Consider the following 18,889-nt stretch of genomic DNA (forward strand, 5'->3'; position numbering starts at 1 on the left):
ATTGTGTATGAATACTTTTCACTTACTGCTTTGTTAAATTTATGTAGTGCATAAACTCATCTAGCAGCTTCAACAAACCAGTGTTACTCCCTGTCCTCCACAGGGATGCTGTTTAACTGTTCATATACTGTGGGAGACTGACGCTTGTAAAATGTATGTCCTGAAACCTTCAACAATGTTAGGTGTTTCAAAAACCATGGTGCATAAATATATTTTATTCCCTCATGAAGCACAGTAAAGTACAAATGGAAAGATCAAGCAGTTTCTTCAGATCCTTCATGAGAGACGTGAAGGTACATAGAGAATAAAGCTGGGCTGAGATGTGGGTGCTGAGTGCCTAGGGGACTGTCCCCTGGCCATGGGACTCACTTCTACCTATGAGCTCTGAGGTGAGATTCATATTCATGAAGCTGCAAAATACTGAAATAATGCATTTCAGGGCCAGACTTTTCGGATAGTGAAAATGGCAGTTGCCAAAGCTGTGAATGTTGAGGAGGTGTTGTATCTAGGCAGTCTTCCTTTTAAAGAGGTGTTTGTGTGTATATGTTTTGATCAAAGAAGGAAAAATATTTTTATGTGTATTCTAGAACTTAGGGACAATTCAAAAGAGCACAAAGGAAAATAAACATCCTTTATAAGCCTACTGTTCAGAAATAACAACAGTTAAGGATATTTTAATTTAAAAACCAGCTGTGGGTAGGCACCATCTCCTCCCACCAATAAGCCTCTAGTCAAGGCCTGTGGAAGCAGATCTCTGTTCTGGGCATAGGTAAGGGGGGGAAAAGCTGCCTCTTCCTCCCCCTCCTCCCCCTCCTCCTCACCCTTCTCCCTGGATTAGCTAAGAGAGTTGTAGTTTTATTTAGTTAGAACTTTGAATGTGGATGAAAACGTCTTTTATCTGTTTGAAAATTTTTTTTTAAATACACACTGTGTACTAGTTGCATCCTTTTAGTTTCCCAGGCAGTAAAATTGCTTGATAATTTGGTACAATTAAGATTAGAATACACTAAGAATGGAAATGCTTTTTCCCAGCTTTGGCTTACAAAGAAAGTAGAACGGATTTATTTGAGAATGAAAGGCATGCTCATGAAGTCATTGGATCAGTTCTCCTATAATGATTATTTGGGACATCTTTCTAATGGTCTTACTGAACTGAGTATTTCTATTTTCATTAATATTTACTCCAAATATATTTCTGCATTAGTCATTTCACCTATACTGGTTTCCACAGGGAAAACAATCACGGGAAGTAGAATCTTACCAAATTTTAGAAAATTTGGTGGTTCTTCCTCTGTTTTGGATGAGAAAATGGTTAGCTGCTTTTATCGCTCAATTAGATCTTGTCAGGGAACTAGATGTGTGTAAGAAACCAGTTCTGTCTGCGCGGAGCATAACTTACAGTTAAGGAGATAAGATATGAATATAGATATTCAAAATGACAGTGAGGGCAGTGAGCTTGGGTGGTGCCAAGTGATAGAGGCGGTGGAACTGTCAGGACCCCAGTCATTTATTGATACATTTACCAGGTTAAAGAGAAGGAGAAAGTGTTCAAGGATGATTCAGAGGTTTTGAGCTCCAGGTGACTGATAAACTTGTGGTGCCAACCGGAAGAAGGGGAGCAAGTTTTAATGAGAGTGAGCTCAGGGTTGAGTCTTCTGAGGCTGAGGAGCCCTTTGACTGTCCGTTCAGAGAGGACTTCTGGGACTGGGCCTCTAAACTGACTTACTGTGACTACTTAGTATGTGAAAGAATATGTTTATAAGCTTGAAATATGGAGAGGAAAGTCATTTCAACTTAATTTGTTTTTTATTTTTCTAAAGTATGACTTAAAAAATTTGTCTTTTCATGAGGCAAGGTAATTAGGTTTATTTACTTATTTTAATGGAGGTACTGGGGCTGGAACCCAGGACTTTGTGAATGCTAAGCACACGCTTTACTACTGAGCTATACCCGCCCCTCTTTTCAACCTAATTTAAATGTCATCACCTTACTTAACAGTGGAGAAAGCGTATGCACTTTATTTCCACGAGTAGGTGACTTGGAAGCACCTTCTAACCTATCATTTCTGAGCGAATGCATTGTTCTTTGAGAGTGAGCTGGCACCTCCTTCTGACAGCGTGGGTAGATACAAGGCGGAATTCCACCCGGTTTCTGGAGGGGAATGGCAAGCGGTGAGTAGACACCTCCTGCAGCACCCTCCTCCTGGTCGAGAGCTCGGGGCCTCCTCCTTAGGGCTCTGAGCACAGTGCTGGGCAAGGAGCAGGAGGCACGGAGAGGAGGCTGAACTGAGTCCAGGGTGCTCTCCATTTCTTGGTAAGCAGGCACTTCTGTTTGGGCTTAATTAGAAGGAAAGGGTTTGACTTAAATTCTTACAGTTTCTAAGAGTTGCAGAATAGCAATACAATTTTTAATTAAAATTTTCTTAGAGGATGCTTAATTTATCCATGAGTTTATACAAGATCATAGAGGAGGAAGGGAACACGGAAGATGATCTAGTTTTGCCCACACATTTTACAGATAAGCAGCAGCTGGGAGAATAAATTCTGTGAATTGTCCAAGATCTCACTGTAATCTGGTGGTTTCCAAAAACAAATGACAAGAGCCTCATTAAAATCTAAACCTCCAACCGAACAAGTGTTATTTTCTATGTTGCAACTTGTATTCTTTATATGAATGGAAAAGTGTTAATATCCTTAAAAGGTCAGAGCCTTGGGAACAGGCTCTCTTGTCTATTTCAGGCTACAGGCAACATTGTTTCACAAAAGGTGCAGAGCCAGCAAGACTAAGCCCAGGAAACAACACAGGGTTAAAGGCAAAGGAATGCATCTAGTATGGAGTCAGGTTTCTTCTTTGCTATTCCACTGTCAGTTCACTTAGATAATCAGATTCAGGAAGCTCCCTTCTTTCCTTTTGTTTTTTTTCTAGTTCATGGTGCTCTGAGATTATTTCTTCCTGTCTGGATTCTAAATATTGTTGGACTCATCATGCTCACTCTTGTTAGATTCATTTTTCTATTTCCTTCGTCTGCACCTCACTTTGCATTTGTCTAGTAAAAAGCCAGTTTTCAGTCTGTTTCCTTCCAAAGAACATGGACAATACTGTGAGTGGAATTTCTATTAGTAAAGAAATAAAGATGGCAATCTTTATTTAGAGTTCTTCTACCTCCAGGGGAGGAATAACTACAGCTGAGGTGACCTGGATAATTGCAACCGCTTGCAGGACCTGCCTGAACAGTTGCAGGTTTCTGTAAAGCAAAATGGAATTGTCACTTTTGTTTTTGAACAAAAAGCAAGAACTTGTTGTCTTTTTATGTTCTTCTCATGTTGTTTGCATTTTGTTTAACTGAGTGTGTGATTCCTGTAGTTGGGCACCTGGAGTCTATGAAAATGAATGCCTGGTCCAGGATGCCTTCTCTTTATTCCAACATTGCTCATCCTGAAGTGTTTGCGCTGACTCACTAGAATGGGGTGTTAGCGCAGACGTCCGTCACTGTGCAGTAGAGTAAGCCTGTCCCTGCCACCCCCACCTTCCTCACCCACTCCGGAAATGCAAGAATAGGACCCAAAATACATTTTTACTAGAGAACCACAATTAGACAGTCACTGTACTTTTAAAGTTAATAGCAGCCCTCTTCTATGTAGCAAAGCAAAACATACACTGCCCCCCCCCCCACCAGCCCCAAACCCTCCATGCTTAATGAGCTGATTCTGGATGTGCTGTACTCTTTTAAGCTTCATTTAGATATTTTTATTTAGCAAGAAAATGACTAAGAACAATGGAGTGTCCAATTTGTATCTTGTGCAGAGACCAGAACTAACCTGTTCTGCTTTTACTACGGCTGCCGTGGCTGAGGCTACCAGTATGCCATGACCACTGCCTGTCTTCCTTGTATTTATCTTATTACAATTTTCAAAGCAACATTAACCCCATTCTTTCTCAATACAACTTGCAGGATAGGAAACGCAGGTTTTCATATCCTACGTTTTATATGTAAATGAAAATTGAAGTTCAGAGAGCTGAAGTAGCCGGGACCAGAAGTGATTAGGTAGTAAGATGTAGTCTAGTAGGATGAAAATCAGTCTGTGCACTTTTATTCTGGTGCCAAGTTTTAGCTACTTGAAAGACAGGTCTGAGTCCTGGCTCTGCCACTGACTGTCTTGGGAAAATTGCTTAACTCTTCTCCAAGCCACAGCTTCGTTCTCTGTAAAATCATCTATGATACAGATCTTTTTATGATTGATTATCTTGCAAGTGAGATAATGTGAATTAAACCGTTACCACAATGATCACCAAAGGAAGTGCCCAGGGTTACTGTCATTATTATTACTAATGTTGCTAAATGTTCATCTTATCCCAAATGTATCCTTTTACAAATTGCATAGTGTTTTTGTGTTTGTTTTTATTGAGATATAATAGACATACAACTTTATATTAGGTTCTGGTATACAACATAATGATTTGATAGTTATATGTATTGTGAAATGGTTACCACGTAAGTTTAGCTAACGTCCATCATTATATATATTTACACATTGTTTCTTGTGATAAGATTCTACTCTTAGTAATATCAAATATTTTATGTGGTTTTATTACTTAGAGTCCCCGTACTGTATGTTTCATGACATCTTGTTATTTATTTTGTAAATGGAAATTTGTATGTTTTGACCCCATTGACGATTATTTCCTCTTTTCCACTCCCCACACCTGGTAACTACCAGTCTGTTCTCTGTATCTATGAGCTTGTTTTTGGTTTTGTCTTATTTAGTTTTCCACCTGTAAGTGAAGTCATGCATGTTTGTTTGAGTAATTTATTTGATTTAGCATAATGCCGTCAGGGTCAATCCATGTTGATGCAAATAGCAAAATTTCATTCTTTTTAATGACTTAATAGTATTTTGTTATATACATACACACACACACACACACGAGACATACCAGATTTCCTTTGTCCATTTGTCTACTGGTGGACACTTCAGTTGTTTCCATATCTTGATTATTGTCATTCATGCTGCGGTTCAGATGGACATGCAGATACTGTCTCAAGTTAGTGTTTTAATTTCTTTCAGATAAATAAGTGGAATTGCTGGATCACATAATAGCCCTATTTTTAATATTTTGGGAAACTTCCATGTTGTTTTACACTGTGGCTCCACTAATTTACGTTCCCAACAGACACAGGTTTCCCTTTTCTCCGTGCCTTGCTAACACTTGCTACATCTTGTCTTTTTGATAATACTCATCCTAACACATGTGAGGTGACATCTTGTTGTGGTATTGATTTCTGTTTCCTTTGTGGTAAGTGCCACTGATCCTTTTCATGTTTTCATCAGATTGGGGGTTTTGTTGTTGTTTTTTGAGTTGTAGGAGTTTTTTATCTGTTTTGTGTATCAGACCCTTTTCAGGTATATTATTTGCAGTTCTTCTCTCCCATTCAGTAAGTTGCTTTTCCATGTTACTGTTGATTTCTTTTGCTGTGCAGAAGCTTTTAAGCTGGATGTAATCCCACTTGCTTATTTTTATTTTTGTTTCCTTTGCTTTTGGTGTCAAATCCAAAAACTCGTCACCAAGACTGATGTCAAGGAGCTTACTGCCTATAATTTCTTACGGTAGTTTGATGGTTTCAGGTCTTACATTCAAGTCCTTCATGCATTTTGAGTTGACTTTTGTGTTTGGTAATAAGATAGGGGTCCATACTCATTCTTCCGCATGTAGTTATGCAGGTTTCCCCGCATCACTTAGTGAAGAGACTGTCTTTTTCCCATTGTATATTCTTGGCTCCCTTGTTAATTATTCATCATATGTGCACGGTTTCTTTATGAACTTTATTCTGTTCCATTGATATATGTGTCTGTTTCCAAGCCAACGCCATACTCTTGATTATTTTCACTTTGTAATGGAAGTTGGTTTCTTTTACAGTTTTGCTAAGAGTAATTTTCATGACTAGTCAATGAGTTTATTAAATACCGTTTTACATTTATCCTACTTAATTGTTGTTTTCTCATTGTGCTTTTTCTGCTAATGGGATAATTTACACAATTACTTTTGAATCTTGGCCAGTCTTGCATTTTCCAATATAGTCTACTGTTCTATTCTGTTTACATAATGGCTTAATTCACTACTGTGTGCCAAGCACAGCAATCCTCTGAGTCAGGGTTGGAAAGCCAGGCACAGAGAGATCAGGGAAAGTTTCCAGGTCACACAGCAGTAGGGGCAGCACTGGGGTCTGGTGCAGACCTGATGCCAAGCCCACACTCTCCTTTCCCAGGACCGTCATGATCCCACATGGCAGTGTCCCCCAGACAGGCCCGATTATGGGACCTGGGACCTTCCCTCCCTAACATGCTAGGAGCCTTAAGAGGGAGGGCAGGGTACTTTCTGAGTCCATGGTGCCCAGAGGCTGCTCTCAGCGAGGGGCCCAGCACACACTCTGGGCCAAATCCTAGCTCTTTCCTGAGTCACTCTGTCCTCCCTGCCTCAGTTCTTCTGTCCACACGGGGCTGGATTCAGCAGCCACTTCACAAGGTTCTGAGGAAGCAGCGCCCGCACACAGGGAGCGTCGTGGGGTCAGCGGCACTGGTCTCCTCATCTCGTCCTCCCCTCTTTGCTGGACGAGAAGGAGTCCCAGCGGGGCCCAGGCTTGTCCCAATTCTAACGCCCACTCAGGGTCCAGCAGGGGGTGGTGCCCAGGCTAGACTCCGTCCTCTGCCCCTTCTGGGCACCCTCATTCCCCGCACCTCGGCTGCCTGGACACTCTGTGCCCCCCCACCACCTGGCACCCCCCCAGGTTATTCCAGTGCCCTCTGCCCCTTGGCCCCACACCTTCTCCATGTTGAGTGGAAGTGAGGTGATGGACACGCTGGGCCTCCTGGATGTTCTGGGGGAGCCCGATATCCCTGTCCTGCCCAGGGTGGGGAGAGGGTGTGTCCCCATTCATGCTCTGATTTGCTCAGATTCTTGGCACCTACTTTGCTGGGTGGATTCGGGGGACAGAGGGATGGCGTGAACGCAGGAGAGCTGGGCACAGAGGGGACGTCAGCAGAGTGTGAGGAGGGGGTGAGCCCGGGCTGGTCTCATAACCCCGTCAGCCTTGGCTTTTTCATCTTTAACGTGGGACAGACTGCTGTGAGGTGAGCGGGAGCCTGGCCCACGGCCAGACACTGTCCTACGCGCCTTAGAAGGAGGAACTCACTGACTCCTCGGGGAAATCGATGGGGCAGGGACCGGGGTTATCAATAACCCTTTCTACAGGCGAGGAAACTGAGGCACGGAGAGGTGAGGTGACCGCTTCAGATCACAGAGCCCAGGCTGTGTGGCTCCAGGGACCGGGCTCATGGTCAGTGCCTACTCTGGGTGTCCCCTCCCTCCCTTCACCTTCCACTGGGACCCACGGCTGCAGCCTCATCTCAGCGTGATTGTTCGTGGGGAGCAGGGTGGGGGCGCTGGGGGCCCATTTTCTCTGAGCACTGCTTTCCAGGAGGCTGAAGGTGTTGGCTGTATTCACTGCTGGACACCCGGGCCCAGGCCAGCCATGCTGCAAGGCCTGAATCGGTGTTGAGCGAATACCTGAACATCTGCGTGGTGCCCCCCATTTCCTAGTCTCCACAGCACGCCTGCCTGCATGGCTGACACTTCCTGGCGTCAGGCCTCTGCCAGGGACAGTCAAGGAGACCAGAGCTGCTCAGCCAGGGACAGGGAGCCTCATGGGCCCTGTGGCTGCCCCACGCCTCTCTTGGGCTGTCCCGGGCCAGTCCACAGGGAGGCCCAGCCAGCTTCCAGGAACAGCAGTGAGGTCCCCACCCCAAGGGTGTGGAGTAGGTGTTGAGGGGTGTTTCCTGAGGGTGACTCTGCTTCTGAAGGGGCCAGGCTGCTTTAACGTCCATGCCAGGCCCCCACCCCTGCTGGCCGCATGGAGCCGGTCATAAAGGACACAGGCCATGGGGCTGAGGTTATAACAGGTCCCTGCTCCCTCTCTGTGCCTCAGTGTCCTCTTCTGTAACAGAACCAGTAACAGGGCCACGGGAGGGCTCACTGAGACCCTGCTCTGTGGCCTTGGGTGGCCACTGCCCTCTCTGTGCTTAGTGTCCTTGTCTGTAATAGAGAACTGGTAACATTTTTCCTATTGACTTTTGGTTACGTTTTTCTGAGTCCTTTTCCGTACTGGGCCCAGGGTGCTCACAGAGCTCACAGACTGGAGAGGTAATCAGAGTGTGGTCACAGCCCTAGGGGTCCCAGGGAGGCCAGAGGGGATCACCAGCTGGGAGGCGTCAGAGGGGTGGGGAGAGCCGAGCCTTGGGGCTGAAGGATCCTACTGGTGGTGGCCTCTCTCACAAGGGGACTTCCCAGGGAGGAGTCAGTCGTGGGGTAAGGGCTGAGCTCAGTCTGGGGCATGCTGACCTGGAAAAGCTTAGCATAGGTATGTCCGGAGGAGCTGGATGTAGGGGACGAAGGTGCCACCGGGGTCAGGGTTAGAGCTTGAGTCCCAGATGAGGTGGGGCAGGGGTGCAGCAGAAGGGGCTTGAGGACGTCCAGATGTTCACTCATTGGGTCCTCAGGGTGGAGATCGTCACATCCATTTCACAGCCACTGGTGCCTAACAGCTGGGTCCAGGGAGGTCACTCAGGAAGCACGTGCTAACTTGATGCAAATTCTTCCATTTCCACTTTAAATCCCTGGGACAGAATTGGCTAAATTCAAAGCTTGGTGACTCGGGTTAGTTAGCTAGAAAGTTGAACCCAAGGTTTACAAATAAAAGCAGCATACAGACTGAAGGCAAGACTAAGAACCCACAGGATCACTAAGACTGTCCACGCGCAGACCACTGTGGCCTCGGGGCCTTTGCACTGGCCATTCTCTCAGGTGGGAACTTGCTCCCTCTGCATTGCTTGCTCCTTAAACATCTCCAGTATTCTGCCCAAATGGCCTCCATGACTTTATTTTTCTCCATGGAACATATCACCGTCTGATTTTTGTGTACATTTTACTTATTTTTCTCTGTGTCCCCCACTAGGCAGTCTGCTGCATGAGAACGGAGACCCGCCTGCTTCACTCCCTGCGGTGCCCGGTGTCTGGATCCCACCCAGCACACAGTAGGGCCTCAGTGAATGTGTGCTGAGTGTGTAAACGCTGTAGGCCACTGACAAGCATCTTCCCTGAAGTGATGGTAAGAGTCGTTCATTCACTACTTAATGAGTCCTGCTGTGTGCTGGGCACTGACCTGGGCGGGAGGCACGCAGTGAGTGAGACACACAGTGAGCACACAGAGCGTGTTAGGAGGGACACGTGCTCTGGAGAACACACAGGGCTCAGGGAAGTCAGGAGTGGAGGGTGGAGGAGAAGAGGGCCCGGGTCGGGGGGGGCAGTGGTGGCAGAGGAGACAGAGAGGTGGCACCCAGGCCGTGCAGGGCCTGGTGGTCCCTATGAGGGCTTTTCCTCTGGGCAGGGGGGACCATGGCTGGGAGCGGAGCAGGGGGTCGGGTCCTGAATGCTGTGCAGGAAAAGAGGCGGGTAACTGCTGGGGAGACGTGTGTGCAGGAAGCTGTCCCTGTAGACTGCAGGCAGGGAAGGCTCCCCTGAGGAGGTGACATCTAAGCTGAGCCCTTGTATGGACCCTGTTTCTACCTTCTGTAGACTGGATGCTTTCATCCGCCGTGCAGGCCTATGCGGGACACGCCCTGTTCTCAGTCACCTGGACTTGGCCTCCTGCCCCCTTTGTGGGCCCTCCCACCCCAGGAGTCCTCCTTCTGGGTCTAACCCCCCACCTCCTCCACTGGACTCGGACTCAGGCTGAGCCGTTGTCTACCTGCCCGACTCACCCAGAGTCAGGTCCAGACCCTCGGGGCCACCCCGCCACCCCAGAGCCCATGAAGTTACTCAACTGGCCTGTCCTCAGCCTGCTCACCTGCCTTACCCTTCCTTCCTGCAGAAACAGCCCTATCCATGGCGCCCTGCTCCTCCGCTCCTGACCCCCGTGCTGTGGCCCCGCGTGCTGTGGCCCCGCGTGGTGTGGCCCCGCGTGGTGCGGCCCCCCGTGGTGTGGCCCCGCGTGGTGTGGCCCCGCGTGGGGTGCCATCCTGCCTCCAGTCCGGTGAGTAGAAGCTGCCTTTTCAATGGCAGTTGTCCCCTGATCTGTTGGCCTTCTGAACCTCAGGTTTCCTGCTAATATAATCTATTTCACACCAGCCTGCGAGACACTTTGCAGACAGAGTAAACAAATGAAGAACAAGTGACCTCTATACCTTTTTCAGCATCGTCAACAAGTTTAATATTTTAATATAGATTAGAATTCCTTTTCCCCATAAAGTCACAAGCTCCTTGAGGGTGGAGGAGATATAAAAATTATGTGGACAGGACCAGACACCTGTGATCCTTAATATCTGTCTCCCCAGACTGAGGGCTCAGGCCCAGGCTTGACCAAGTCCTGCCTTCACACTGTGAGTGGAGTTTCATTGGTTTTCAAATTAAGCTTTTACACTTGAGCTTATCAGGGAAATTGTCGGTTCCACACTCATCTTTCCAGTAATAACCAAGTGACACCGCATGCGAGACGCCTTGTTCCCTGAGTTACTTGATGAGAATCTGCAGGTGTCAGGAGGGAAAGAGGGCAGCGTATTTCCAGACAAGCTGCATCTTTTGGGGAGAGTGGGGGAGGCACCCTGGAAGATGTCATCTCCTGACTCGTTTAGTTGGGACCATCCATCTTCACACGTTGGATTTCCAGAGAAGTGTCCGAATGGCAGAGTGGGCTGGAGCTGGGCTTGGCTGTCACCCATGGAAGGGAGGGCTGGAAACCTCAGACAGCTGTGGTCCTGGGAGCAGCCTGACCCGGGTGAGGGGGGCCGCCACTAGAAGTGTCCCCTTCAAGACTGCTGTCCTGCTGAGGGTCAGGCTCAGCTGCTGTAACAGAGAAATGGGGAGAGGTGGTCCCGGGGTAAAAGTGACGGTTTTGGAGGCTGAGAGTGTCTGCGGACGCAGGTTCAGCAGGACGACCATGGTTAATGGCGCTGCGTCGTGTTGGGGACATTGGCCAGGAGAGTAGTCTCGAGGTGCTTCCACCACACAAAGTGAGAAACACATGAGGAGAGGGGCGTGCTGATTAGCTTGCCTGTGGTGATCATTTCACTATGTGCACACGCACCGCACGTCACGTTGTACACCTTAAATTCATACAATTTTTATTACAAAAAAAGACGAGCTCTGGGAAGTAAGTGGCCAGCAGCTATACCTGGACTCTGACTTCCACAGGGACAGAAATGACACTCCTGCCAGGGTCAGACCCAACCTGCAAAGGACCGGACGGCAGCTTTTGCTTTCTTGCTCTGGGAAACCAGCTCCTAGGATGTGTCCCAGGTGACAGCCCCTGAGAGCCAGGCCTCGGCCGAGGTCCCGGGCAGCGGAGAGGAGCCGTCCCCGTGGGCCTGCCCACATCGTGCAGTCCTGTGGGGACAAGTGAGGACTGCGTTCAGGGGTGGTGGGTGTCATGACAGCAGGCACCCAAATGCCCCCTCGCTCTCACACCCACCTGCCCCAGGTCCTCAGACTCCTCTCGCCTTTGCAGACTGGATGTTTGTATCCCCCACATTCATAGGTTGAGGTCCCCCCGTGTGCCCATGTTTGGAGGTGCAGAGGTTGAGTGAGGTCCTGAGGGTGGCCCTACCTGGTTGGTCTGGTGTCCTTCAATGAGAGAGAGAGAGTCCCCAGAGCTGGCTCCCCGCCTCATGTGGACACAGCAAGGGGGCGGCCAGCTGGTGGCCGGGAGGAGAGCCATCACCAAAAGGCGACCTCGCCGGTTTTCGCCTGGGCCTCCCACCTCCCGATCTGTAGGCGTTACCGAGTCCAAACTCGTTCTGCTCGCTGCACAACAGGCCAATAAATCAGAAGACAAGGTGTTGGGGCAAGGAATAGCGACTTTATTTGGAAAGCCAGCTGACCAAGATGGCCGATTAATGTCTCGGAGAACCATCTTACTAGAGTTAGAATTCAGGCTTATTTTGTACTGAAAAGGGGAGGGGGTGTAGTGGGTTGTTGCAAACTTCTTGCTGTAGGAATTCTTTGTTCTTGGAATCCTGTGTTCTTGTAGCTGTCCACGTGGGGAAGCTCATGGTGCCCCTGTAAACCTCCAACAAAACAAATGTGATTTTCTATTCTACAACTTGTTATCTTTATAGGAGTGCGAAAGTGTCAGTATCCTTAAAGGTCAGAGCCTGGAAAATAGGCTCTTCTGTGTATTTCAGGTTAAAGGCAACATTGTTCTGCAAAAGGCACAGAGCTAGCAAGACTAAGCCTAGAAAACAGGGCACAGGGTTAAAGCCAAAGAAACAGATCTGGTATGGAGTCAGATTTGTTCTTTTCTGTTACAATTACAAAAGGAATGCATGCTCCTTGGAGCAAATCTAGTAGAACAGAGGTGCACAGGGAGCAAGTTTGCAGTCTCCCCCTCGCCTGCTCTCTCTTCCTGTCCATCCCAGCTCCACGTCCACTGTCCTAGCACAACCAGGGTGAGCAGTTTCATGTGTGCAGCCTGTCTTTTTGCCAACACACACAAGCATATATACAAAGGCTCGTTTAGAATTAGCCTTCTCACTTTGTAGATAAGGAAAATGCAGTTCAGAGAAGTTAAGCAACTTGCTCAAGGTCACACAGCAGGCAGGTGGAGGAGCTGGCAGTTACTTGACTCCCAAGTTTAATGGCAAAGCCTTTGACCTTACCCTCAGCCTCTGCTGTTCCAATCATATCAGCTTTGAACAAAAGGAGTAATATTTCTAACAGAAGGAAATAGCAGTGCACACTCACTGAGTACTGATCACAGTAGCATTTCAGATGCAATACATATACCCATCTAGACTTCCCCCAAACCTTGTGGGTTTCTCCTATAATTTTTACAGCCTCTCCCCCATTTCACAGATGAGAGAACTGAGGCTTCACAAGGGGAAGCCATTGGCCCAGGTCACACATCTAAAAAGCAGTGATGGGCCAGGATTCAGACTCAAGCCCTCTGACTGTAAAGTCAGCCCAGGAAGGTGGTTGGGTAGGAAGGAGCAGAATTTGGTCGTGAGTTAATGGGCAGAATGGCCACTGTCACCAACCTGAACTCACATGGACTTTTCACAGTGCCTCCCTCTGGCCACCTCAGGGCCTTTACACAACTCACCCCTCAAATGGCCTACAGAATGCCTGCTCCTCCCTCAGTGCTCAGAATACTTAGCCCCTGGATGAGCGCCTGGAGCCCCCAGGTAAATTCCCACCCACCCCACTGAACTCCTGAAGCCCAGCAGGGCATCCATGCACAGCCAACGTGGGATAAACACGTATTCAGGGAAGAGTGTTCAGTGAATAATGTGTTCCTTTAGTCGGAAGGCTGAGCGAGGCTAAGGGGTACCAGATGTGAAGGACACCAGGGAGGCACTGGGGCCGAGTGGGGAGTGTGGTGGGGCAGTAGGCAGGGCCCACCAGGATGAAGGTCCGTGGAAGGCAACAGGGAACCAGGAAGGGCAGAGCATTGTCCTCTGAATTCAGATGAGGAACCCTAGACTCCAAATACCAGACACCTCAAAACCAAAGCCCACATCTCCATGGATGCTGCTATTTTAGTCTTTTGGGATCTATAAATCTAAATGAAATTTTTCCTTCCCCCGATTTGGGGAAAATTTAGCCATAATTTCTTTAAATAAGCTTTCTTCTCCCTTCTCTTCTTCTGGAATTCCCATTACCTATTGTTTTTCTTGACTGTATCCCATAGTCCCTGTTGGCTGACTTCACTCTTTTTCATTTCTTCTTACTTTTGCTCCTCTGGGTCGAGCATTTCAAATTACCCGTCTTCAAGTCTCCTGATTCTTCTGCTTGGTCAAGTCTGCTGTTGAAGCTCTATATTGAATTTTTTGGTGCAGTCATTGTGTTCTTTGGTCTGGAAGTTATGTTTTGGTTATTTTTTATGATTTCTGTCTCTTTGTTGAACTTTGCATCGTGATCACATATTACGTTTATGATTTTGTCTAGTTGTTTGTCTACATTCTTTTATAACTGAACGAGCATCTTTAAGGTGATTGTTTTGAAATCTTTGTCAGGCAATTAATAGATCTGCGTTTCTTTGGGGTCAGATACTGGAACTTTGTTTTGTTTCTTTAGTGATGTCATGTTTCCCCGATCCTGTGTGATCCTTTTAGCCTGCGTTGATGCCTGCACACTTGAAGTAATCACCCCTTCCAGTCCTTATGTACTGCCTTTGGAAGGGGAAGACCTTCACCAGACACCTCAGCTAGAAATTCTGGGGATCAATCAAACTTTTTTCTATAGATATGCCCACTCTGCTCCTCTCACTCCCTCCTTGGGGAGCTTGTCTACAGAGCTATGTCGAGTGCCAAGAGTCACCTGCCCCTTTCTGTAGGGCAGTGCACTGAGATGCCAAGACAATGGGTTCAACCCCACTTGTGGCCCTCCCTTCTGAAGGGGCAGCCTCAGGGTTGGGCACCTTTTCCCAATCTTGCAGAGTCAAGTTGCTTGCTGAGATCTTCACTCGCTGCTGAGGCCTGTGTGTCATCTCTGGGAGCGGGGGTGTAATGGTCTATGGGAAACTGTGGCCCTGGGGTTGTGTATGCTGGTTGCTATTGGCCTCCACCCATTTCTTTGTTCCTAGCTACCTCTCAGATGATCAAATTGCAAAACAAATGAGAATCGCAGCTGGCTTAAGAACACTTCCTTAATAAGACAGAAATCAGATTCCAAGGAAAAATTAAAATCCATTTACACCATTAACCCTCCCACTCATATGTAGACTGTCCTCTTGTAATCTTCCAGACGGCCCCCAAGAGAAAGCCCTCACCAAGAGCACGGATGGCCAGATCCTTTGCCAGGACCTCGTGCTCATTTTCAGAACTTGGCCCAGTTGGTGGCTGATCCCCAGGGCCTGAGACAAGGTATCTGTGAGGCCTTCTCTGCTAAGAGCAACCAGGCTGACAGGGAACTGTGCTATGAAGCAGAGAGCGAGCACTCAGACCCTCTGTGGAAGGATCTTTGAGAACATCCCAAAGGCACACACAGGTCTAAACATGGACACTGGAATCTTTTGATCGGCATCTTCATTGGAAATCCCCTCTTTGATAGACAGAAGCAAGTTCAAGATGGTGAAGTTGGATAGGCAGGTCGGCCTCTTGAAGTTGTCATTGAGGAGGCTATGCAATTCTCTATAAAGAATTCAAAACTGCCATTATCTCCATGAAACAAAAGGAGGCCACAAACATTAACATTCAGGGAGCACAAATGTAATACTGAAAATTTAAAATACGATGCCAAAATGTGAGAAACCCAATAGGAGGATTGAAAGATAAAGTTAAAGATATCTCACAGAAAGTGGCAGCCCTTTAAAAGAGAGAAAGCAGAACTGCCCTATTTTTGCTGCTGAATGGGGGGTCCAGGGGGACTGTTGCCATGGGTGCTAAGCCATGTGCTCCTGGCTGGTGGACCTGGGCAGGCTCCGAGGGCAGTGGTCCTGGCTGGGAGAGGCTGGGAAACTGGCGTGCAGCCAGGGCAGGAGCGTGCCCCGAGATCTCCTGGGGCGACCTGCAGGACGGCATGGCTGCTCCGCCATCCTCTGTTCAGTCTCCTCTCTCTGACACGTGGGGAGATCAATGCCTGCAGGATATTAGAAATGCCATCGAATTGCCCTTACCTGCTACCAGGTGACACCCAATATTGATTTAGCGTATGAAAGTGAATCACAGGTTTGCTAAAGCCTGGAAAAGATCAGATGTCATGCGCCTCATGATCCCATCTCCTCAGCTCTCAGCTGACGCTGGAGGAGGTAACTGGAAGATAATAGACTGAAGCAGCTTTCTGGGTGTGCTCGCAAGGGGAACAAAATCCAGGAGAATCATCTCATTGGGAGAGAAGGGATTTCTAGGATCACGTGTTTCTTATTTAGAGCAGTTTTCCCTTTTATGGACAGCATCCTCTAGACTTGACCATTGTAGAAGGGTATTTTAACACAGCCATGGTTCTCAAAGTCTGGTCCCCGAACAGCAGTTATCTGCATCACTTGGAAACTTGTTGGAACGCACATTCTCGAGCCCCATCCCAGACCTAGTGGATCGGAGCCTGTGGCGGTGGGGCCCAGCCCTCTGCGCTGTAACAAGCCCAAGAAAAGGAAGATGCAGCTGCAGTTTGAGAATAACGCTACCAAAAAAAGACATTGAGAGAGGCTGCTCTCCCTGTTTCCCTGAAATGAAAAGCAGGGCCTGGAGCAAGGGAGGGTCGTGGCACATCCCGCTGGGAGCCCAGCTTCCGGACCTGAGACTGGTCCATTCGGCCCCACCCTCTGCTGCTTCCTCTGGGTAGCTGACCAGGTGGACGGAGCTGAGTGGGTCCTCCAGACGGCAGCACAAACACAGAGCTGAAGCCCAGAGCGTAAGAGCGGCTCCGCAGCCCATTGCTGGGAGGCCCTCCCGGGAGCCGTGGGAGGGCCACAGGGAGTGGGAGGCGCTTCTCAGCTGAGGGTGACCCCTGCCCAGAGAGTGAGTGGGCGGAGGGCATTTAAAGTCCCACCAATGCAGTTGTTGCTGCACTGAATCTCAAACAAACCCATAGATGAATTTGTTACATGGAAGCACATCCATCCAGAGCTGGAGAGAGGGATCGCTCATCTGACATGTCTCTCACCTACTGAGAATCTCTTCCCAGCCTCCCACTACGTCAGGAGGAAACCTGCCTTCCTCGCTGGCATATTCAGCCTTGGGTACCTGAACCCTGGCCCTCTCCAGTTTCCCCTTCTGCCACTTTCCTGCCAAGGGCCCCGCCTGGCAGAGGAGAGTCTTTGTGGTACCAGGGATGCTGGTCCCTCACACCCTTGTCACTTAATTTCTGCTTCTTTCAATATTCAGGTTGAGGTCCATCCATCCAAAGAGTCAAAACCCCTTGCCCCCATCAGCACCGTCACAGCACCTGCACACGTGTCTAGCACAGCCCTGATTACGGTCTTGAAATGTATTTGTCTGTCTCCGAGTGCAGAATAAACTCCCTGGCAATGCTGTCTTTGGAAACCATTAGCATGTGTGTGTGTCCACACTGTGCATACACCACATTTTTTTTTCACCATTTATTTTACTTTATTTTAAAAATTGAGTTATAATTACCATCCAGTATTGTATTAGTTTTGGATATACAACATAATGATTTTGTATTTTAATACATTGTGATTTGATCACCATAGTAACCATCTGTCTCCATACAACGCACAATTTTTCAGTCATGCATGAATATACATGTATTCATTTTCATACTTTTTCCCTGTGAGCTACTATGAGATCTTGAATATATTTCCCTGTGCTGCACAGTATTAACTTGTTCATCTGTTCTGTATATACCTACACGTCACATATTTTTATTTTTAATCACTCGGGTTATCGCCCGACTTATTCCTGGAGTGCCACCGCAGGTAGGAAAGAGGAAAGGCATGGAAGTTCAGTTCCTAGAGTTTCCTGCCGTTTATCCTCATTATGCATTATTCATTCAGGCTGGAAGATCCCGTGACAGGTCGTCTCATCCAGCCCCCGCCTCTGGGCAAGACCGAAGGAGGCCTTGGGGCTCCTTGTCACAACAGTTCCTAGTACACCTAAGGCAGGGAGGAGATGCAGATGAGAGGCTGGTGGGCGGTGCCCACCCTGCAGAAGACTGTTCTCTAGGCATTCCGCGGTCAGGGGACAGGGCAGGAAGCCCTCTGGGCTGGTGAGACCCAGCCTAGAGCATTTACCCAGAGACACCATTTTACATGTTATGTGCCGCTTAAAATAAGAGTTACCTTGTCTCCTTGCTTTGACCTAAATTTAACCTCATTACTTTTATCCTCTTGGTAATAAAGCAGATTGAAGTGTGTGGTTGAAGAAGCTTGAAATAAGCTTGCTTTCCTTTTTTTTTTTTTTTTTTTTTTTTTCATTTTTGCTTATATCCTGCTTAGGTTTAAAAAAAGAGGCCCTCAGTATTACAAATCCTCACAAGGCTCCCCATCTTACAGATGGAGAGATGCTCAAAACACTCTCTTGTTCATTTGGTTATTTGAAGCCCAGATCATGTTTTCTAGAAGTAGAGGCTTTATTAATGGTGGTTCCCAGAACATCAGGTGAGGTGATGTGGGGGTCGGAAAGTTTAACCCTGAGCTTGCCCTGGGGCTCATCAGAGGGTGACCAGGAAAGCAAGGGAGTCACCACACTGGTAGACTCTTCACCAAGAAATCTTGGACCTACAACCAAGAAGGAGGGGAAACCAGCGAGGCCATCCTCAGGACACCTCAGCTAGATGGGGACACCTGCGTGCATCCCCCAGCTGACCTTTGCAGCTCCTCAGCATGGCCAAGTCCTGGCCAAAGTGCAAAGGATAGGGAGGACCTGCTCTTGGTCACCAGCGAGGATGAAGCTGTCAGGTCTGCCTGGAGAGCCTGGGTTCTCCTGGCCTCAGCCACACTTCATTCAGCCTGGTTCTCCATGTGGCGTGAGTCATTGCATCTGTGTCTCCAGAATCTAGCTGCTCGCTCTTGCCTGAGATGGCCTGAGAGCCTCGTGGTTGGCTATTCCTAGGAACCAGAACGAGAGAGAAGTGTTCCTAAGATGGGTGTATCTCAGTGGACCCTCTTTTGCGTGTTTCCAAACTGCCAACCCCCAGATTCCTCCTCCAGGAACCCGTCTTCTCCCCAGGTCAGAGTAGCCGCTTGCAAACTCCCCAGAGGCTGGAACCGGGCTAGCTCCAGTCACTACTGTATTAGTCAGCATAGGCCAGATTTTGCTACACCAATGAAAGATTTCAAAATCTCAGTGGTATAACACAACACACATGCCTTAGGGCCATAATAGGGTTCTGCTGAGATTCGGCACTCAGGGACCCAGGCTGACGGAGGCTTCGTCTTGACATG

At 48.1% G+C, this 18,889-nt stretch overlaps 1 protein-coding gene across 4 annotated transcripts in view; it reads left to right on the forward strand.

The window, feature by feature from the left end:
* The window catches only part of LOC135321264 (ubiquitin carboxyl-terminal hydrolase 3-like), a 289,286-nt gene that overhangs the window by 162,654 nt on the left and 107,743 nt on the right, over positions 1–18,889 (forward strand). For all 4 annotated transcript variants that reach the window (XM_064485505.1, XM_064485504.1, XM_064485503.1 and 1 more), the window contains 2 exons: positions 9,008–9,160; positions 9,923–10,084. In XM_064485505.1, the coding sequence (XP_064341575.1) occupies positions 9,008–9,023 (16 nt within the window). In that variant the 3' untranslated portion in view covers positions 9,024–9,160; positions 9,923–10,084. The remainder of the gene's footprint in view (positions 1–9,007; positions 9,161–9,922; positions 10,085–18,889) is intronic.

The sequence above is a fragment of the Camelus dromedarius genome, chromosome 5 (genome assembly GCF_036321535.1).
Source record: "Camelus dromedarius isolate mCamDro1 chromosome 5, mCamDro1.pat, whole genome shotgun sequence".
Classification (NCBI taxonomy): Eukaryota; Metazoa; Chordata; class Mammalia; order Artiodactyla; family Camelidae; genus Camelus; species Camelus dromedarius.